This window comes from Mesoplodon mirus (assembly GCF_964341445.2).
Source record: "Mesoplodon mirus genome assembly, chromosome: X".
NCBI lineage: Eukaryota > Metazoa > Chordata > Mammalia > Artiodactyla > Ziphiidae > Mesoplodon > Mesoplodon mirus.
Window position 1 is genome coordinate 35,727,244 of NC_138981.1, and position 20,857 is coordinate 35,748,100.

Consider the following 20,857-nt stretch of genomic DNA (forward strand, 5'->3'; position numbering starts at 1 on the left):
ATGTCCAACATATATGATGCGTGACACTGCTGAAGGACAAGTAACATGTATCTTAGTCCATGAAGTTAATTTGTCTGTCAGAAATACAACATGAAGAGAGGGAGGAGGAGGAAGAGGAACCGACGGACGGCGGCGGCTGTAGGTTGTTCGGTGGCGGCGGCTCCGGCTCTCTTACGGGCGCACTATGGACAGCCAGGGCCGGAAGGTGGTGGTGTGCGACAACGGCACCGGGTTTGTGAAGTGTGGATATGCAGGCTCTAACTTTCCAGAACACATCTTCCCAGCTTTGGTTGGAAGACCTATTATCAGATCAACCACCAAAGTGGGAAACATTGAAATCAAGGATCTTATGGTTGGTGATGAGGCAAGTGAATTACGCTCAATGTTAGAAGTTAATTACCCAATGGAAAATGGCATAGTACGAAATTGGGATGACATGAAACACCTGTGGGACTATACATTTGGACCAGAGAAACTTAACATAGATACCAAGAATTGTAAAATCTTGCTCACAGAACCTCCTATGAACCCAACCAAAAACAGAGAGAAGATTGTAGAGGTAATGTTTGAAACTTACCAGTTTTCTGGAGTGTATGTAGCCATCCAGGCAGTTTTGACTTTGTATGCTCAAGGTTTATTAACTGGAGTAGTGGTGGACTCTGGAGATGGTGTGACTCACATTTGCCCAGTGTATGAAGGCTTTTCTCTCCCTCACCTTACCAGGAGACTGGATATTGCTGGGAGGGATATTACCAGATATCTTATCAAGCTGCTTCTGTTGCGGGGCTACGCCTTCAACCATTCTGCTGATTTTGAAACGGTTCGCATGATTAAAGAAAAATTGTGTTATGTGGGGTATAATATTGAGCAAGAGCAGAAACTGGCCTTAGAAACTACAGTATTAGTTGAATCTTACACACTCCCAGATGGCCGCATTATCAAAGTTGGGGGAGAGAGATTTGAAGCACCAGAAGCTTTGTTTCAGCCTCACTTGATCAATGTTGAAGGAGTAGGTGTTGCTGAATTGCTTTTTAACACAATCCAGGCAGCTGACATCGATACCAGATCTGAATTCTATAAGCACATTGTGCTTTCTGGAGGGTCTACTATGTACCCTGGGCTGCCATCACGGTTGGAACGAGAGCTTAAACAGCTGTACTTAGAACGAGTGTTGAAGGGAGATGTGGAAAAACTTTCTAAATTCAAGATCCGCATTGAAGACCCACCCCGCAGAAAGCACATGGTATTCCTGGGTGGCGCAGTTCTAGCGGACATCATGAAGGACAAAGACAACTTCTGGATGACCCGACAGGAATACCAAGAAAAGGGTGTTCGTGTGCTGGAGAAACTTGGGGTGACTGTTCGATAAACTGCGAAGCTGGTTCCCATCACGCCCCTAATGCTTTCTTTTTTCCTTTATTGCCAATCTTTGAACTCATTCAACTCCAGGACATGGATGAGGCCTCTCTGTGCCCTTTGACTGGAAAGGTCAGGTTTTATTCTGGTGTCTTGCAGAAGTTTTATTAAATTTGTGTTGATGTGGGTAAATCTGACTGCTTAATTCCACCACTTCCCTGCAAACACTAGAGGGCCAGGGTCCTGTCTGCTGCTCTCTTTCTCCTAAGTAGGCATTTAGGTCATTCCCATAGCCTTCCTATTTTCACTTTCCTGTTCTAAGGCTGCTAGTTTTAGTCTTTAGCACACTAGGTGGTATGCCTTTATTAGCATAAGAAAAAACAACTTCCACAGGAGCTTTTATGTGTTATTGGGGTGGGGTGGTGAGGGCTGAGTGGGCAGCTGCTGAACCCTTTGTAGCGTTTCCCCTGTGGTGTGGCGCTTTCTACGTTACTGCTGCAGCTTTAAGTACCTTAAAGCTTCTGGTATTAACATTTTAGGGAAATGGTAGGCTCAGAACTAAAGTGTTTGGGGTGGGGTTTTGCGTGGAGGAAAGGAGGGGGTTGATTTTATTTTTTCGATTTTTGAGCTTTTCTGCTCTGGGGTACGTAAGATGACTTTATTTACAATACTTTGATTTGGCAGGTTTTCTTCTACTTTTGGTCTGCCTGGAACTGTTTCCATATGCTGTAAAAAGCAAGTGTAGTGTCCCATTATTATGTGACTTAGGGATTTTTTATTTGTTTTTTAAAATCAACCGTATCAGCTGGGACTAGACTCCCTAGAATCTACCAATGGAAAAGTAACATTGAAAAAAAGCTTTTGGAAATTCAAATTACAGACAAAAAGTGCTTAAGAGCTGGTATTTTTCTAAGTGCTTCTATTAATACCAGAAGCATTAAGGTAACCCAGTGCCAAGTACCATTCTTGCAAAATTCTTTTATATAACCGACCAGTGCTTATTTAATAAAAACAAGTAGATACATATAAATAATTACTGGCAGTAGGTTATAATTATTGGGTTAAACATAACATTGAAATATGGGACTTGTGCCAGTTGGGTAATTTTCACTAGTTTTTTTTTGTTGCTATGTTTTCATTTAAAACCTGGAAGTGGAGTAAAATTTGACTATTTAAAATGTTGGCCAAAAAAATCAAGATTTAAATACATATTTGTACTGAAAAACTAATCATAACTACTAAATCTCAGCCATCTTAAGCTTGAAAGAAGAGGAGTTGGTATTTTGTAAATGTTAGCCGACTTACCTGTCAGAAAACCATATTTATGAATCCTGTCTGTATTGCTTGGTATCTGAAAAAATATCAAATAGTACCCAGACTTGAATTCCTTCTAAATTTGAAAAATAAAGTAATAAGAAATTGTGTCACTCTAAGTACAAAATGCAAATTCTGGAGAAAAATGTTTTTCTTCATTTCAAAACATTCTTTACTAATAACGACTTTGAAAGAAGCAGCGTACTTTTTTGGGTGACTGAAATTGGAGAAATTATTGGCTATAGCATCTCTTTTTTTGTGAAGAAACTTAAAAATCAGTTTATATGAAATAAGCAGCAAAAGGAGGTTAGTTTTAATTATGCAGCTTCTGTTAATATTGTGTATTTTTTGTCTGTTTTACCTCAATTTGAACAAGTAAAAGAAGTTCGCCTGCATGCTGGACATGCTTCAGTACACGTGAATAGCCTATGAATAACGTCTGTTAGATTTTAGGGACGTGGGTATCAGAGTCACTTTGGAATTCTAAAGTGTTCCTAAGTCATGTTCTTATAAATCCCCCCCCCACCCCAGCCTTTTGAATACTGAGTTGTTAAAGGACACAGGTGTAGGACCAGTATCTACTAGTTGTTCATTTCAGGTAAATGGATTGACTTCTGACCTTTGGTCATGATTTTAAAATACGGGGGTAGAAGACGACAAAGAATGGGATAGACTCTTAAATAAAGCAATGAAAGCATTTGTCATTTGTCCCTTGAATGTAGAATTTGGTTTTAATTTTATAATCTGCTAGCAAACATGGCAGTTAAAATGATGTATTAATATATAGAAAGAGTATAGTTTTTAAATTACATTTTATAATTTTCCTATTCCAAGGTGAAATAATGCATTTAGTAATTTGGGGGTGGGGTGGGGAAGTATCACGTTTAATTGGAGTTGTCAGGTATGAGTCCCTCAGAAATTAACTTTTTTTCTGTTTTAAAAGAGATCTGATATATAGCTCTTGAAAACCTTTGTCACTTAAATTTCCAATAATTAAAATTCTTTTCTTTTAAAATTAGAATTGCCAATGCCTTGACCTTTGAGAAGGGTTTCTTAGAAATAGGTCCTGCATTTAAACTTTTTTCTTTAAAATGTGGTATTGGATGTTAACTTTTACACAGTTCTGAGCACTGTCAACAATATTTGGAAAGTATTTTGAGAGATCAATGGAAAGTTAAACATTCTAAATTTAACATGAATACACTTCTTTTTGATTCAGAAAATAAAATCAGATTTTTCAAAGTAAAAAAAAAAAAAAAGAAAAAAGAAATACAACATGAAAACACAGAGGGGCTCTTTGGAAACCAGCTTGGAGGGTTTCCGGTCAGTTTCTTGGAAATGGAGAATTTGCACTGAGATGATATCAAAGCTCTCCCAGGCCTCTCCCAAGCATCCTCTGTGCTTAGGGGTCAGCAACTTTCCATGGTAATCACCTTCACATTGACACTGAGTGGTTTGACTTTCTATCATAAGGGAGAAGCATCTCTCTGAGGCTGCTCAAGGTGGAAACATCCTGATGGTGTTTATTTAATGGCAGTGGAACTCCTTTGGTCCTCTGCCAGAGGCTCTCTCTAGAAGTCTGTCCTCAGGCTATTGTAAATTTTCCCCACATAGGCAGAGAGCCAGAAATTCCTGGGAGCTTATGTACCCCCTGCCACAAGGCAACCCTTAGCCAATAACGGATAGATGGGGGAGTTTGAAAGCTCAGTTCCATTACTGAGAGTGGGAAAAGCTCTGAGGCGTTACTTATGCTCCAGAGCTCTCCTGCTGGATCTGGCTGCGCCTTTGCCTGGCTTCCTCCTCTTCCCCAACCTATTTCCCCAACCCCTTCACTGGCCTGTCCTGGGAGCACTTGCTTAATAAGTCACTTGCATAAGAATCCTCACCTCAGGGTTGGCTTCTGGGGAACGCAACTGAAATTGGTGTCTCTAATCCATGTCATCTTTTTCCACCAAGCTCCCTCTGACACATACAGAGGAAAGGCTGCAGATTATTCAGACTTGCTTAGATACCGTGCCTTCCAAAACCAGGGAGGCAGGATACCAAAACATGCTCTGTGCGCCGCCTCCTGCTTCGTGAGTGTCTCATCCTCGGGCTGAGCTGCGCTCCATCTGGTTGATGACCAGCCGACTCTGAGAACTGTCATTTCATTCTCCGTCTGCCCCTCAGTCATTTCAATGCAGTAGTCACTTCAGCTGCAGCTAGAGCATGAGCAGCCTTGGAGACTTGATGCTTCTTGTAGATTATCCAGCTGAGGAGCTGAAGTGTGAGCTACAGCGACCAATTTCCTTAGTAATAGAGGATCGGAATTAATAGTCTTTAAACGTTCAGAAATACTGACATCCTTTGGCAGTGGGAAGACTGGAAAGACACAGTGCCTTATTGCTTATCGACTCTGTGTTGGTGAAAAGTCCCTGGACACCTTCCTTTGTTTTTGCTAGGTCTTACAACCCATATGGAGGCCAATGCAGATGGAGAAAGAATTCAAGATGCCATATGTACTTACTATAAAGTAGTTTCACAGTATAACTCCCATTTTACTGCATGACGTGGGACTGTTTATTAGCTGTAACTCGTTATCTTACCAGAAGGCATGTTAGGTAGTTAGAGAAGCAGAGTTTGTCAGTATAAATTGCCTTTCATGTGTTCCCAGAAGGTGTGATTATAAAAAGGACCTTTGAAAGTCAACAGCAAGCTTAAGTGGTTTTCCAAGGAAATCTTCGCCATCCCACCTTCAGGCAGAGTCAATGTAATATAAGGTCCCGTGAAATGATTGCCTAGCTAAAGGGCTCTCTCTTTATGTGGCAGTTTGGGCAGACTTATGTCCATGATATATGACCCCACCTTAGACCTGTAAGTGTCTGAGTGGAAACTCTGCTTCCTACTCTGGTGGAAAGTGGATCTCTCTCTCTTCAAAATGCCTTCTGGAGCAGCGGAGGATGTCAGTGCTTTACCTATATCCCCATTGTCATGCATACATGGCTCCCCATGACTGTCCCTCCTGCCAGCCAACACCTACCAATCTTTGTAGGAGAGGCGTCCTCAGGCTGCTGGAGTGGGATTGGAATGTGGGCATGGAAAGCCAGAATAGCCTAGGTATTTAGGCTAGGTATTGGGGCTTGAGGGCAGAGCCCTTGATCAATAACTGATGGGGGAAGGAGTGTAAACCCTCTCACTCCCTTGCCTCTGATTGGGACAGCCCTGAGGTGTGACCTGTCTTATCCTCAGAGCTCCCCGTGGGACTGAGCAAAAGTTACTCTCCGTGAAACTTTGCCTGATATCTCAACCTTGGTAAACCTCTCTTCACTTTGTGGTCCCACTACCCTACTACCCACCCTAATAAAGCACAATAACAGGAATTTGTGTCTTCAGGTCTCCTCAGGACCCCAGAGTAGACAGCTTGTCTGCGTCTTCCTTGCTGCTTCTTCCCTGCACACATACCTCTGGTCACACCTAACTCCCTACCAGTCCTTAGACACATTCTTCACAAGCCCCACTGTATTCTGCTCATCCTGCTTTCTTAACCCAGACTAATCATCTTCCCCCACCCCCCTTCATATGTCATCATCTCTCCCATCCTTTAAGGACCAGACACAGGCCCCCTCTTCACCCCATTCTGGATTACTCTCTTCCCACAGTAGTTTCTTTGTACTTGTATTGGGAGCAACTGTCATCATTTGTCTGATATTGAGCTTGCTGTGTGGTAGAAGCCCTCTTCTCCCAGCAATCAGGACCAGTAATAGTAGGTCAGTTCATGGACTAAGTCACAGAAGTCAAACACATACCCACTGCCCCAGTGCATTTCTTAATCATGTATTTTAACTTAAAACAAATACATGTGAGTTCATTTTCAGGTCTTCTAATATAGGGGCACTTTGTTTTGTTTGAGTATGGTTTCAGTGATTGAAATTCTGTCATATCCTCCTGGCATAAATTCTGACCCTAATGTATCCTAATCAACAGTTTCTAGTTTGAGTTTCTCTAAAGTGAAACAAAAACTTAAGAGCGCTTTCAAAGTCAACCAAGTGCAAAGACTTTCTAAATATTCATGATCTTGTTCCTAATCTTTTACAGCTTGGAGCCCAAATATAATCCAATAGCAAATTTATTTTCAAATCTTTAGTTCTGATTAAGTCGGTCAACCTAATTTTTATAGTAGCAGCTGTCTTTTTGGACTCTTCAATTTGTGACATTCAGTTATATAATTACAGCCACAAATATGCCTGGCATAAAGAGCTTTGAGGACTAATGCAGCTGACTTGATGAGCGTGCATTTCAGCTGATGGGAGCGGGTACACACGGTCTTTGTAGAGGATCCTGCTCTTCGCTGGGAATGGAGAGCATTCGGGCAGATGAATAGAGCTTCTGTTGAATATATACCTCCTGGATAGAATGAAAATTCATTGAAAGCCGGGTCTCTCTCCGTGTCCCCGTAGCACTTAGCAAAATGCCTTAAAATCATTACTACAAGAAGCCATTCCATATGTGTTGGTAGAATTGAATAAATTGAATTGAATTCTGCAACCTTTTTCTGAGTAGGAGTTGGTTGAGTAATGTAAAATGGTAGTATGCCAGGACAGGATGTTGCCTTGGAATTTCCTTGCAAGTGTACCAAAAATACCCCCAAGATATTAGCTATGTGCAGACTGTAAGATGACTCCCTCCTTTGGATTTCTTTTGTGTGTGATTATAATGCTATAAGACTTCACCTTTATTATTTTCTACTCCCACAAGATTTGAGGACTGTGTTTATACCAAGTCACCAGTATATTTGAATTTCAGCTAGAAAGTAATGCAACATTAATAAATCCCAATAATGCATGTTTTGATCTCTACAAATATACTACACATTAGTATGTGACACCTGCACATATAATTTTTCCTGCCAGTATATTTTCCTACCCAAAGATCTCAGCTGAAAGCAAACAGAGCTTGCACTGGTTAACTGTTGTTGTATAGAAAACTGCCTTAAATCTTAGTGGCTTAAAACAACAATTTATTACGATTGTTCTTGATTCTGTGGGGTGACTGGGCTCAGCTAGGTGGTTCTTATTTAAGGTCTCTCATACGGTTGAGGCTAGATGGTAGACTGAGGCTGAAGTCATCTGAGGGCTTGACTGGGCTGGTTGCTCCAGTTGGCTGTCTCATACTTGATGTTGGCTGCCAGCTAGGTAGGAACTCAGCTAGGCCTGCCAACTAGAGCACTGACATGTGGCTTCTCCATGTGGCTTGGACCTCACATCATGGGTTCCCAGAGGGAGAATCCCAAGAATATTCATTCCAAGAGAAGAAGTAGAAGCTGTTCATTTTAAGGCCAGAGCCCAGGAACTGGCACATTATCACTTCTGCCATATTCTACTAGTCAAAGCGATCACAGAGCCCACTCAGATCCAGAGAGGACAAATACCTCACCTCTCATTAGCCATGGTACCAAAAAAGCAGTTGATCTCTTTTATCTGTCATAATATCCATTATAATTTTCCATTTGTGACTTTCACATAAACTAAAATTTACTGAAACCATCAAAACAATTAGAAAAGTCCTCTTACGAGGCACTAAATTTAAAATAATTAAATATTAGATGGATAGTCTATTTCACCATCTAATCTCATTTGTGCCCCTGGCAAGATAGCTGAATAAAATACTTCAAATGACTTCCCCACCTTTACTAATAAGTTTTACCACCACCAAGAGGAAAGAAAGTAAGGCAAGGATTCCTTTTGTAATGGTATCAGTCTTTTTCGATGAGGCTTAAACAGCCTTGGGCTTTCTTGTGGGTTTGGGAGTTTCTGAATTCTTTCATTCTGCCCTCTCTCAGAAGAGAGCAGTTCTCAGCCCTTGACTCATTGCTTAGCGGTCAAGTTCCTGCAGGAAAAGTCTGAGGAAAGTACGCTACTTTTCTTACCCTATTTATGAAAAATCAAAATTCCGTTGACTCAGTGGCAAATTGGAGACCTGTAGAACAGAGGCTGTGGGTATGTGCTCACACTGCCTTTTTAAATTTTAAATTTGATTTTGAGAAGACTGTAGATCCCCATGCTATTGTAAGAAATAATACAGAGAGATCCTATATACCCTTTACCCAGTTTCCCCCAATGGTCACATCTTACAAAGCTATAGTGCAATGCCACAACCAAAGTGGTGACATTGATACAATCCACTCATCTTACACAGATTTCCTCGGTTTTCGTTCGTGTGTTTGTGTATTTATTTCTGTGCAGTTTTGTCACATATGTAGCTTTGTATATTCACCACTACAGCCAAGATACAGAATAGGTTCATCCCCACAAGGATCCTTCATGCTCTTTTATAACCACACCCACCTCCCTCTGCCACCCCCATTCCTAACCCCTAGCAACCATGACGCTGTTCTCCATATCTATTATTTTGTCATTTCAAGAATGTCATGTAAGTGGAATCGTATAGTATGTATCCTATTAAGCTGACTTTTTTCACTCAGCATAATTCTCTAGAGATTCACCCAAGTTGTTTTGTGTATCAGTAGCCATTCCTTTTTCTTGCTGAGTAGTACTCCATGGTATGGCTGTACCACAGTTTATTTAACCAGTTATCTATGGAAGGACATCTAGGTTGTTTCCAGTTTTGTACTGTAACAAACAAAGATGATACAAATATGTATGTACAGATTTTTTTCAGTGTGCACAGTCTTTTACTTCTCTGGGATAAATGCCCAAGAGTGCAAATTGCTAGGGTGTATGGTAGTTGTATGTTTAGTCTTTTAAGAAAATGCCAAACTGATTTCCAGAGTGGCTGAACCATTTTACAGTCCTACCAGCAATGTTGGAGTGAACCAGTTTTTCCTCATTTGAATTTTAATGATGTAAATTACCAGTATAGCTTTTCATAGTTGGTGGCTGGCAGCCCAATATGAATCAGACATTACTGCCTACTTGCCCCTTCTTGGACACTTAAGAAGGCCTTGAGACATCAAGGACAGACAGAGAGAAGTATCTTCTGGGGCTGTTTTCAGTGACATCTTTATTCTTGCTTCATACCCCGAATTATTTGGGTATGTTCAATGATGGGTCCAGTTCTCAATGCATCACAGGCACTCAGTGTCCATTGATTCACCGAATGTGTGTTATATATCTCCTCTCAAATTCCTTTTACTTTAGCGTTAAATGTTATACTCAAATACCTTCATAGAGTTTTCCAGCCTCTCTCTTCTCATGCCTGAGGCATCTCTTGAACCAATAAGTGCCAACATAGTTGAATGGGAATAAATTGTCACATTTACGCTACCAAGTAAGTATTGTACTTTCAAATATGGGCTACAAAATTACAAACCAAGCATTCTGACTTTTTCTTTTCACCTGTCTCCTCTTGGCCAGGTGGAATTTGCTGCTGATATTGGCCTTCAGTACAAAGGAGAGCTGACAGTCATTTTACGTTACATACCCCCAGAGGAGAACCTGCTACTTCCACTTGGACAGCTTCAAGGTAGAGAAAACAAATCAGTGACTTTGATTGGGGACATTCCATTTCTAGAAGTGTGGAAATAGGGATCAGGGGTTGGGTGGACTGTGTTACTTTTACATTACACAGATGAAATGGAAAGGGTTAGGTGTCATTGTCGTTTAAGGAGAGTCGAAAAGTATATACTGTGTATGGGGAAGGGTGTCAGATTCTTACAAGGAAAGGACAGAGTTCATACTTAGAGACCAACCTTAATGTTGAGATTTGTTTCCTGGAAGTCCAGGACATATAGGATCTTCCCCCCTGCCGGGTGGAGTCGGGGGTAGGGGGAGATGGGGGATGGCCTGCTGAGAGGGGTGGTGCAGAAAGCTGCTGTCTGGATTTATGACATTCACAGCTGCTCAGGGCATCTTGAGAAAGAAATTAACCTGGAACACAGAATACAAGAATACAATACAGAATACAATCTGGAAAACTCCAGATGGAGTCAACTTTTAAATCCCTTTTGACCTTCTTCTTTCTTCAACTCCTACAGGCAGCCTCCTTTATCTTTCTTTTCCTATCACCCTTGTCATTGTGACCCTGTACAACTAAGTCTCTCAGCCTCAGTTGCCTCACTTCTTAGGGATATTGCAAGAATTAAATAGGTTCATTCATACAAAGCACTTAGAACAGTGTTAAATAAAGGTGGTAGTGGAGGCGGTCGTTATTCATGTAGAGCGTATGTCATCAGAATAAAAAAGTGATGCAGGAAGAGTTTCTTCTCACCCACAAATGTAATTGTGTCTGAGCTATAGTCTTTAGAGCTGGCCCAGCATGGAGTTGACAATGTATGCGACTAAAATATCCAAGACGGGAGTTAGGAATTTTCTCTTTGGGGGGTCTTGGCTCATGTGTGTGGCTTTCATTGGCGCTGTTCCTCACAGAGAGCAGGGATGTGGCCCAGGCAGCTCTCGGGGTCTTTTCTATTTTATCCCTTTATATGTTATAGGGGAGTATTTAATATTTTAAAATTTATTTGCTTATTTTTTTCAACGAAAATGAAAGATATAGCCAGAAGGAATGCAGTGGTGTAAAAGCATTTAAGTGATTACGTGGAAAAGTATACAATAATGTAAAGATCTCATTCACTCTGAAAATGAAATAAATCTTTGTGGATTTTATTTGTAAATTTTGAAATGGAACCCATGATCTATCTCTTCCCTTCCCTTCTTTTCTCTTCCCCTCCCCCCATTCTCATTCTCTCCTTCTCTTTCATTCTCTCTCTTCCCCTCTCTCTCTCTCTCTTCCTCTCTCTTCCTCTCTCTCTCTCTCTCTCTCTCTCTCTGGCTCTCTCTCTGGCTCTCTCTGTGGCTCTCTTTCTCTCTTTTTCTCTGATGGCTGATGCAGGAAAGAAGACCTTTAAACGAGGAAAGAAGAAGGATTCTCCTGTCATCTCTGGAGGAATCCTAGAAGTGTTCATCAAAGAGGCGAAGAATTTGACAGCGGTGAAATCAGGAGGCACTTCTGATAGCTTTGTGAAGGGGTAATTTTGTTTGAGCTCATTTTCGATGGTACTTAATGGGAGATGAAGAGGTCTGTGATCCATGAGACAGTGGTGGCTGTGAGGCTTCTGTGTTGTTCTTATTCTAACCGTGTGCTAGGAAAGAACTCCCCTTCAGTGCTGGCGCTTACATTGAAAACAGTGCAACAGAGATCTGCTTATTCTAGCTCTCAGCCTGCTTCTAACATATTTCAGGATGTCCTGTGACTCTCGCCCTCAAGACTGGCAACTTTTCCTGTGAGATTAGTTTCTCACAGGAGGAGAAAGTATGATTTTCTACATGTAATATACTTGTATTGTGCTTTTTTATCATTTGGTGCTGACTATATGCAATGTCAACAAAAATATTGGATCCTTGGTATTTTGCTCTCTTAGGGGAAACTGTAAAAAGTGGAGATGTCAGAGCATCATCCCTAGAGATATCCACTGGAGAGTGCCTTGGGGAAACTCCAAGACTGCCTCTTGGGCATTTGTGCCCACTTTGTGGAGCCCTGGGCACTTTCTTGAGGGAATGCAGCCCTTTTAATGGACATTCTTACCCATTCAAGGCAACCCAAACAACAAATCCCTCCTGATTTCTATTTGAGATTTTTCTCCTATAATAGAAGAACTAGAACCAGCAGGATATTTTTCATTCATTGCAACAAATACATACATGCACACGTTCCAAGCACTAAGTCCTGCAGTTCCAAAAATAAGACATGGTCCCTGCTCTCACAGAGCATCACAAAATGCATAAGGTAAAACAAAGTCCTGTGATGCCAGCCGTGAGGTTAATTCTTTGAGTCAGATGACAGTATCATTCCTCTCCTCAATCCTTCTTAGAAAAGTGTAATTTTTCCTACAAGGAAACGAGTCAAACCTTTATGCTCACACAGTCTAACTTTGGTAAGGGCGGTAATAAGGAGAAGCAGATGTCTGGGGCTTCCCCACTGGTGAGTGTGTGTGCCTGAATCCTGGTCCATCTGTCCTTGACTCTTTCTCCCAGGAGGTTTAAGCACAGAAGAAATGCTTTCTGTGGATCCTGCCGTTGAAATTTGCTTCCCCAGCCCTACCATCTAACTCTGGCCGCTTCCTGCTCACTGGTGGGTTAAGGGTATGGCTTCTCGCCCATGAACTCATTGTGGCCTTGCACGGATGACTTAACATCTTCTGGAATAGTTTTTACTTTATCATGTTGAACATTTATGAAGCAGAGATAATAAAGGACAGTATCTTTGTTTTTTATATATATATATATATTTTTTTTTTTTCCTTTTTAAAGGCCAGTAACTTTCTAGTAAATTCTCTCCCTAGTTACACTTAAACATTGAGCTGATTTTAAAGGGACCTCAGATTTTTTGAAACAGAGCATGAGAGAGCAAGAATAGACCTTTGTGTAAAATTTAATATTATAAAATATATCAGTAAATATTAGGTCTGTCCATGAGCCAACATAACAGTGGCTTAAACAAGTCAAAAGTTTTTTCTCATATGTAAATGAAGACTAAAGGTAAGGTATCCCATTGGCCAGAATTTACTCATATGGCTATATGAGCTACAAGGGAGGCTGGGGAATGTAGTCTTTATTCTGGACAATCTTGTGCCTAACTTTAAAAAAATGAGGATTTTCGTGTTTTTTTTGTTTTAGAAAAATAGGGAGAGAATGAATATTGGGAGGTAAGCAGTCTCTGTTTGGTACATGAAATGAAATCTCAAGTGTCATAATGTATCTTCTTTATTGTAAGGTCATTTGTGGTGTTTTTCATGTTTGATGTACTAATTTCATACCCATAAGTCTCCTTCCCTAAAGTCTGCTCCCTGACTCATCAGGTACTATGATCAAAAACAGAGTAGAGAAAATGAGATAGGGAAGGGAGGGAAGTTGATAAAAATATGTTACTAGGCAGGTTACCACTGTGAGCAACTGGGGCTCAGTTCCACTAAGGAAGCATCAAGGAACTCTGTGGAATGTACCTTAGGATCGTCCCTTCAAGGGACAGGGAAGCTGGGAGACTCATCCACCAATTTCTAAAATTCATTGGTTGAAGGTTGCTCCTGGGGACATTAAATTCCCAGTAATCCCAGGGTTTCCTGCACAGAAGCTGAGTCAGCTCACAGAGCACCGAAGTCCTTAATTGGAGAAGCAAAGAGACACAGGCGCTTGAAGTAGGAAGCTGTCCACATGCCAGGAAGTGCTCATCGTGGCTTCATGTCAACTCAGAGGTGGGCCAAAGGTGATAGGAGGCAGAACATTATTACATAGTGTCTCCCACAGGAGGTATTTTCATTTCAGTAGGAGGGAAGAACCAATACAGGATTAGAAAGGAGAGGACGGGGGACTTGCCTGGTGGCGCAGTGGATAAGACTGAGCTCCCAATGTTCCCGGGTTTCCATCCCTAGTCAGGGAACTAGAGCCCACATGCATGCCGCAACTAAGGAGCCCACGTGCCGCAACTAAGGAGCCCACGTGCTGCAACTAAGACCCAGTGCAACAAAATAAATAAATAAATATTAAAAAAAAAAGAAAGAAAAGAAAAGAGAGTGTGGGCATTTTACTATTGCCCCACTTAAAAGAAGTAATAAACCATTCCACTAAATAAACCCAGATTTAAGCATATATGATGCTGGGAAAGAAAATCAAATAGACATACACAGATAAACACACACACACACATGCATACACAGACATGAGGAATTATGGGAAGTTGACATGACTACGCAAGGGTGCCTTTTTCTGCTTTACTGTCTCACTGATGGCTTGATTGTGTTTTCTCCTGCAGCTACCTGCTCCCTGATGATAGCAAAGCCACCAAGCACAAAACTCTGGTAATAAAAAAGAGTGTTAACCCTCAGTGGAATCATACTTTCATGTTCACTGGCCTGCATCCCCAGGATATAAAGAATGTTTGCCTAGAACTTACCGTCTGGGACAAGGAGGCCTTTTCAAGCAACATCTTTCTGGGAGGAGTTCGTTTGAATTCTGGAAGCGGTGAGGGACTTGGTAAACCTGAGATAGTCTGTGACTTGGCGCGGGGCAGGGGAGTGGTTCCTGCAGGTTTGATGTGTCCTAAGTGTATATGTAGTTTCCTCTTAGCCGACTCTCGAAATTTCCACAGATGCTCCATTACTTTAGCCAAGGATTGGTTCACTGTTAAAATTACTACTATGTGACTTTGTATCCTTCAGCTAGAAGTGTGGGGTGTATAATGCTTATATTCAGTCCTTTCATAAAATACCATTTACACTTTAGTCTAAGTGAATTTCAACTACTTTCTTGGGCCTTACTTCAGGATTTGCTCGGGAGAGGATCACTAAGACAGCACATGCTTCTGACCGGGGAGAGAAGGACTTCCAAGACCAACTTGACTTCAACCTCTTCTCAGTTCTGTCCATGCTTGCAGCCATTACACTGCCTGAATCGAAAGGAAATCCATTTTTCCCCTAAAAAATAATGTCTCCTGTTGTTCAAACAGGTCATGGAAACACACCACTGATTCCACAAGACACAACTGTAACAGGGCGAATTGGGCGGGTGGGGGGACTTACAGCAGTAGAGCACGTGTATAGATTAGGGAGAGCCAAGACTATCTCTGCCACTAAAACAAAAACTCCCAGTTCAACCTGTTCTTCTGTTGTGTTAACTCAGTCTAGATGAGCCAGCTTTCTACTTAAACTACCAAAGTGAGGAAGAGATGAGCCCCTAGGGCCATCCTGATTTGTTCCCCATCATCTAGGCAGAGGAGAGTAATGTAGGCTACAAAGGATGTAGTCCATGCTAACTCCACTCACTAGATATGGTGAGAACAAGCCACTGAAGGGCTCTCTGGTCAGCAGGTCCCCCTCAGAGGTTGATAGGTGTCTTCCAGAAGATCAAAGCATTTAATTTGTAAAGTGTAATGCTCCCCTTTCCCTTCTTTAGGTGTGAGCCATGGGAAGACCGTGGATTGGATGGACTCTCAGGGGGAAGAGCAACGCCTCTGGCAGAAGATGGCGGACAATCCTGGGACTCCGGTAGAGGGCGTACTCATGCTCCGTGCCAGCATGGGGAAGAGTAAGCTCTGAAGGTACCAGTTCTCCAAAATGAGGCCTCTTGGGACTGTCTGATTGTTATTTCCTACCAGTAGCAGGCTTGGGACCTGGAGTCTGCTTCCCTGCTATTTCTCACCTGAGGGTATTCGCACATGAGAGGAGAGATATCAGTGTTATGAACACCTAGGGTCTGGCCAGGTGTCTAAAAAAGCATGTACCTCTATGTGCATGGGCCAGGGCTTTTTTGATTGGATGATAGAAAGTATACCACACTGTCGTGTCAACAAGCAAATTGTTCAATGATTCGTAGGCTTTATACCATAGGGGAAATGGCACATGCTTATTTGAAGCTGCAGTTGAGATTGGGAGTCCCCAGACTTTTTCTAATTGTGAGTGACTTTAGGTTTTCTCAAGGTTTGAGGGAAAAGGGGGCCACTTGGAATGTAGATCACTTGAAGAGTAAGAAGAAGGGATAGTGGGAATCCCCATGATCCAAAGAAGGCATTGTGGGGATGGACGCTGGGGCAAGGGTGTGGCCCTCTTATTGTAGCCAACTTGTGGATTAACCAGGTAAGTTTTCAAGGTGAACTGAGGTTTTTCTGTGGTGACTCTGTAATTGATACTCTAAATCATCCCACTTTTGGGAGTGAAGAGAGCTAAATCATTACACCAAAACAACAGATGTAAACCAGGATTGACCTGGCAAAATTAGGATGTAGAGTCACCCTAATTATGACCTAGCTATTAGCTCTGTTGTAAACATTTATTTTATAAAATGTTCTAAGCTATTAACTAAGAGGGAATAAGAAGCAATGCACATTTTTGAGCCCCTACTTGTGTTATGTCTACGATATCCCATTGCTCAAAGGAAGTCATATGGCCAAGCCCAAAATCAAGAGGCAGGGGAATATACTCTACTCACATTGAAGCCATGTCAAGAGCGAGGATGCAGGAAGGAATGAAGGATTGCGGCCAGGGGTTCAGTCTACCTTCTGTCACCTGGGATTCCAGAGACTTTAGCCACCAAACTTAGATATGAAGGGCGTTAAAGCTGAAAGGGACCTCAGACCTGGTTCCTCATTTTGAAGATTCCAAATTTGCAGCCCAGAAAGCAGAAATGACTTGCCCCAGATATTATAGAAGCTGTGAGTGTATCCAGACTTAAATCCAGGGTGTGACCCGTAGGCCAGTGTTCTTTTCACTGTGGTCTTTGGCGTGATCCGATGCTGATCGTGATGGACAAGAGGACATAGACCAAGGGAGGTGGAGCAGAGTCTGATTACTTGTGTGTGGACGTACCTGACCCAATCTTCTCCTAGAGTCACGTTCTAGCCCCTCAGCTCATTTTTTCACTTGAATTCATGTATTGATAAAATCCTTAAAAGGATGGATACTGAATTTTACTAGTAGGAAAAGCTAGAATCATCTTCAGGCTTATTCTAGCTAATTGTTCCATATTCTGAATTTCTTCTTGAATTTTGAAAACAGGTTTCAGAATATATTTAGCATTATTCTTAGAAAGGGGAATAAGCAATCCATATTCATTATTATTTAAAAAAACAGGCTCTCTAATTCTAGAAAATTGAAGTTATTAGTCTAGTGTAGCTTAGTGCATATGGTACATTTTTTTAAACTCACACCCATATCTCTATGTTGCCCTTCTTAAAAACAGAAAACAAAAAGTGTACGATCATCACTACTTCCTATATTGGAAATATAAATTGTCTTCAGACTTGAAGTGACTGAGTATGACTTCAGAGACATTTTTAGGGGAGGTGAGAGAGGGTGGCGATGGTGAAGCCTGGAGACATCTCTAAAGTAGACAAAATGAGGTAGATTTATTCACTAATAATAAAAGTGGCAAAATTGATCAATTCCAAAATTTATAACTCGAACTCAAGATGAGCATGAACTTTATGTATTCAGACCTTTACCACGGTCAGAGCAATTCTGTGTCATGACTTCATAAAATCCAACATCTAACTGGGTATTTCCATAATGCAAGACCCAGGTGTGCCTAAGTCCATCAGAAACCTGTTGATGTGGCTCTTAAAAATAAAAGGTAAATTGATCTTTAGGTTACTCTTTTTTAAGTATAGTGTAGAAGTACAAAAAATATTTTTAATGTAAGTGATACATGTTAATGACATAAAACTCAAATGGTTCAAAATTGTGAAAAGTAAGTCCTACCCCTTCTTCTTCCATATCAGAATATATTGACGGCCTCATTCTTTTTTATGGCAACAGGTTATTACATTATGGGATATATTAAATTTATTTAACCAGTCCTATCAAATGCCACATTAAATATGGTTAACTAAGCTATCTATGTTTGGTGGCTTTTCTAAGCAACCTTTTTTTCAAAAATAAACACTTTGAAATTCAAAATGAGATGTGTGTATTGCACAGCAATTCTACTTTTGGGTATTTATCCTATAGAGATAGATACATATGTGAGAAATGAGTACATACAAGGGTATTGCTTGCAGAAGATTGGAAACAACCCAAAAGCCCTTCAGTAGAGGTCTTTGGCAATATCATACATGCCTAATTTTTCTGTTTCATTAATTGTTCCCTTTCCTTCTCTGTTAAAGATTGTTAACATTGGAGTCTTTGATGCTTGTTCTTTCTTTTCTCCTCACTTTATCCATCCTCTCCAGCATTATCATGTATTGTATGCTCATGGTTTTATGATTATTTATATGCTTATAACTACAGATTCACATCCCCAACCCAGATCCTTCCTCTCAGCCCCAGATCCAACCGCCTATATGATATCTCCACCAAGATAGCTCATGCTCTCGACATACTCAAAAATGAACTCTTTATTCCACCTTCTCTCTTACACCCATGTCTTTCTACTCCAGTACATCCTGTCTCAGTACCTGGTACCATCATCCACCAGCTTATGCTAACTAGACACTGGATAGTGATTTTTTTTTAATTGACATATAGCTGACTTAACAATATTATGTTAGTTTCAGCCGTACAACATAGTAATTTGATATTCTTATACTACAGTTATTCTAAAATGTTGAGAATATTCCATGTGCTGTACATTACATCCTTGCAACTTATTTATTTGATACCTAGTGGTTTGTACCTCTTAACTCCCTTCATCTGTTTTGCCCCTCCCCCATCCCTCTCCCCTCTGGTAACCACTACTTTGTTCTCTGTATCTGTGAACCTGTTTCTGTTTATTTTTTTAATTTAATTAATTAATTTATTTATTTTTGGCTGCGTTGGGTCTTCGTTGCTGCGTGCGGGCTTTCTCTAGTTGTGGTGAGCGGGGGCTACTCTTCACTGCAGTGTGCGGGCTTCTCAATGCGGTGGCTCCTCTTCTTGTGGAGCACAGTCTCTAGGCATGTGGGCTTCAGTAGTTGTGGCATGCAGGCTCAGTAGTTGTGGCTTGTGGGCTCTAGAGCGCAGGCTCAGTAGTTGTGGCACACAGGCTTAGTTGCTCCATGGCATGTGGGATCTTCCTGGATCAGGGCTCGAACCCGTGTCCCCTGCATTGGCAGGTGGATTCTTAACCACTGCACCACCAGGGAAGTCCCCTGTTTCTGTTTTGTTATATTTGTTCATTCGTTTTATTTTTCAGATCCCACATATAAGTGAAAACACAGTATTTGTCTTTCTCTGACTTACTTCATTAAGCATAATGCCCTCCAAATCCATATATGTTGCTGCAAATGTAAAAATTTTGTTCTTTTTTATGGCTGAGTAATATTCCATTGTATATGTCTACCATAGCTTCTTTATCCATTCATCTGTTGATGGGCACTTAGGTTGCTTTCACACCTTGGCTATTGTGAATAGTGCTGCTGTGAACATTGGGTGCATGTATCTTTTCAAATTAGTGATCTTTGATTTATGCCGCTTCCTTACCCCGAGGCAAAATCAATCAGGGCATCATATTGATTCTACCTCCTAAATATCTCAAAAGCCTGTCCAGTTCTCACCATCTCCATGCCACCACCCGAGTACAAGCCACCATTATGCCTCTCTACGATTATTACAGGTCTCCTAGCTGCTATCTTTGCAGCCACTCTTGCCCTCCCTCAATCCACTCTCCATACGGTGGCCAGATTTTCCCAACATGTTATTTTAAAATGTTCAAACATGCAGAGCTGAAATGACTTTACAGTGAGCACTTGTACCTACCACCTAAATTCGACTTCTACCACTAGCTATACTATCTCATCATTGTCTATCTGTCCATCCTCAGAGTGATCTTTAAAAAAATGCACATCTGATCATGCTTTAAAACCCTCCGTGGCTTTCCATTGCCCTGAGAATAAAATCCAAATTCTTGCTCGGGGCCTGCCAAGCCCTGTCTGAGATGGTTGCTTCCTCCTCTCCAGCTCACCCCGGGCCATGCCTCTTTCCCTCCCCTGCTCTTCAGCCACGCAGTGCATTTTTCTGCTTCTCAGTCGTGCCAGCCTTTACACCATCTCATGGCCTTTGCAAGGGAATCTGCTTGCTCGTTCTCCTCATCGGCCTGATTTCCATTCATCATCCAGGTCTTGAACGTTACCTGCTCAGGGAAACCTCTCCTGACCCCCTTCTGCCTGACTAGGTCACAACAGCCTGCCTCTCTTTCCCCTTCATTACATACATCGCCATTTTCATAAATTATTCACGTAATGAGTCCTTTAATGCCTGTGTCAGTTCACTCCCCACCACATCCCTAGAATGTAAGACTCAGAAGGGCAGAGACAATATTTATATTTAAATTGTTTCACAGCTATATCCCCTGTGCTTAGTTCAGAGTAGGTAATTTGAAAATATTTGTGGATTAAGTGAAAATGAAAAAAAAAAAAAAAGTAACATCAGAGAATGTGAGACCAGATAAGGAAACCGGGACCCACATAGATCAAGAAAAATCTCCGACTGTGATTGCCGATTGGTCTTTTAAAAGCAACGTTTCTATAAGTACTTTAGTTACAACCCTAAACAGCTCATTCCAGCTTCTCTTGGCATAGATAAAAGCACAGAGTGTGCTCTCCAGCCCAGCATCTCAGCTTCTCAGAAGAAGAGACCATGGCCTTGCCTGGAGGATCCTACTCCTTATTTGGAGCAGCCCTCAATTTTCCCTCAGTTGAATCAGACAAGTTGTAAAGGGACATGGGCAACCTTACAAGCTTGACTTTATCCATTCAGTTTGTAAATAGCACCTGCAGGATATGTGGAAGA

At 41.4% G+C, this 20,857-nt stretch overlaps 2 protein-coding genes across 9 annotated transcripts in view; both read left to right on the plus strand.

Moving 5' to 3' along the window:
* Positions 1-20,857, plus strand: part of SYTL5 (synaptotagmin like 5) — a 249,609-nt gene that overhangs the window by 150,643 nt on the left and 78,109 nt on the right. For all 8 annotated transcript variants that reach the window (XM_082610596.1, XM_082610593.1, XM_082610595.1 and 5 more), the window contains 4 exons: positions 10,023-10,131; positions 11,497-11,632; positions 14,413-14,621; positions 15,552-15,696. In XM_082610596.1, the coding sequence (XP_082466722.1) occupies positions 10,023-10,131; positions 11,497-11,632; positions 14,413-14,621; positions 15,552-15,694 (597 nt within the window). In that variant the 3' untranslated portion in view covers positions 15,695-15,696. The remainder of the gene's footprint in view (positions 1-10,022; positions 10,132-11,496; positions 11,633-14,412; positions 14,622-15,551; positions 15,697-20,857) is intronic.
* On the plus strand, positions 102-3,901 carry LOC309796713 (actin-related protein 2). Its single transcript, XM_082609986.1, has one exon. It carries the CDS (start codon positions 185-187, stop codon positions 1,367-1,369), a length of 1,185 nt encoding a protein of 394 aa, XP_082466112.1. The 5' UTR covers positions 102-184; the 3' UTR covers positions 1,370-3,901.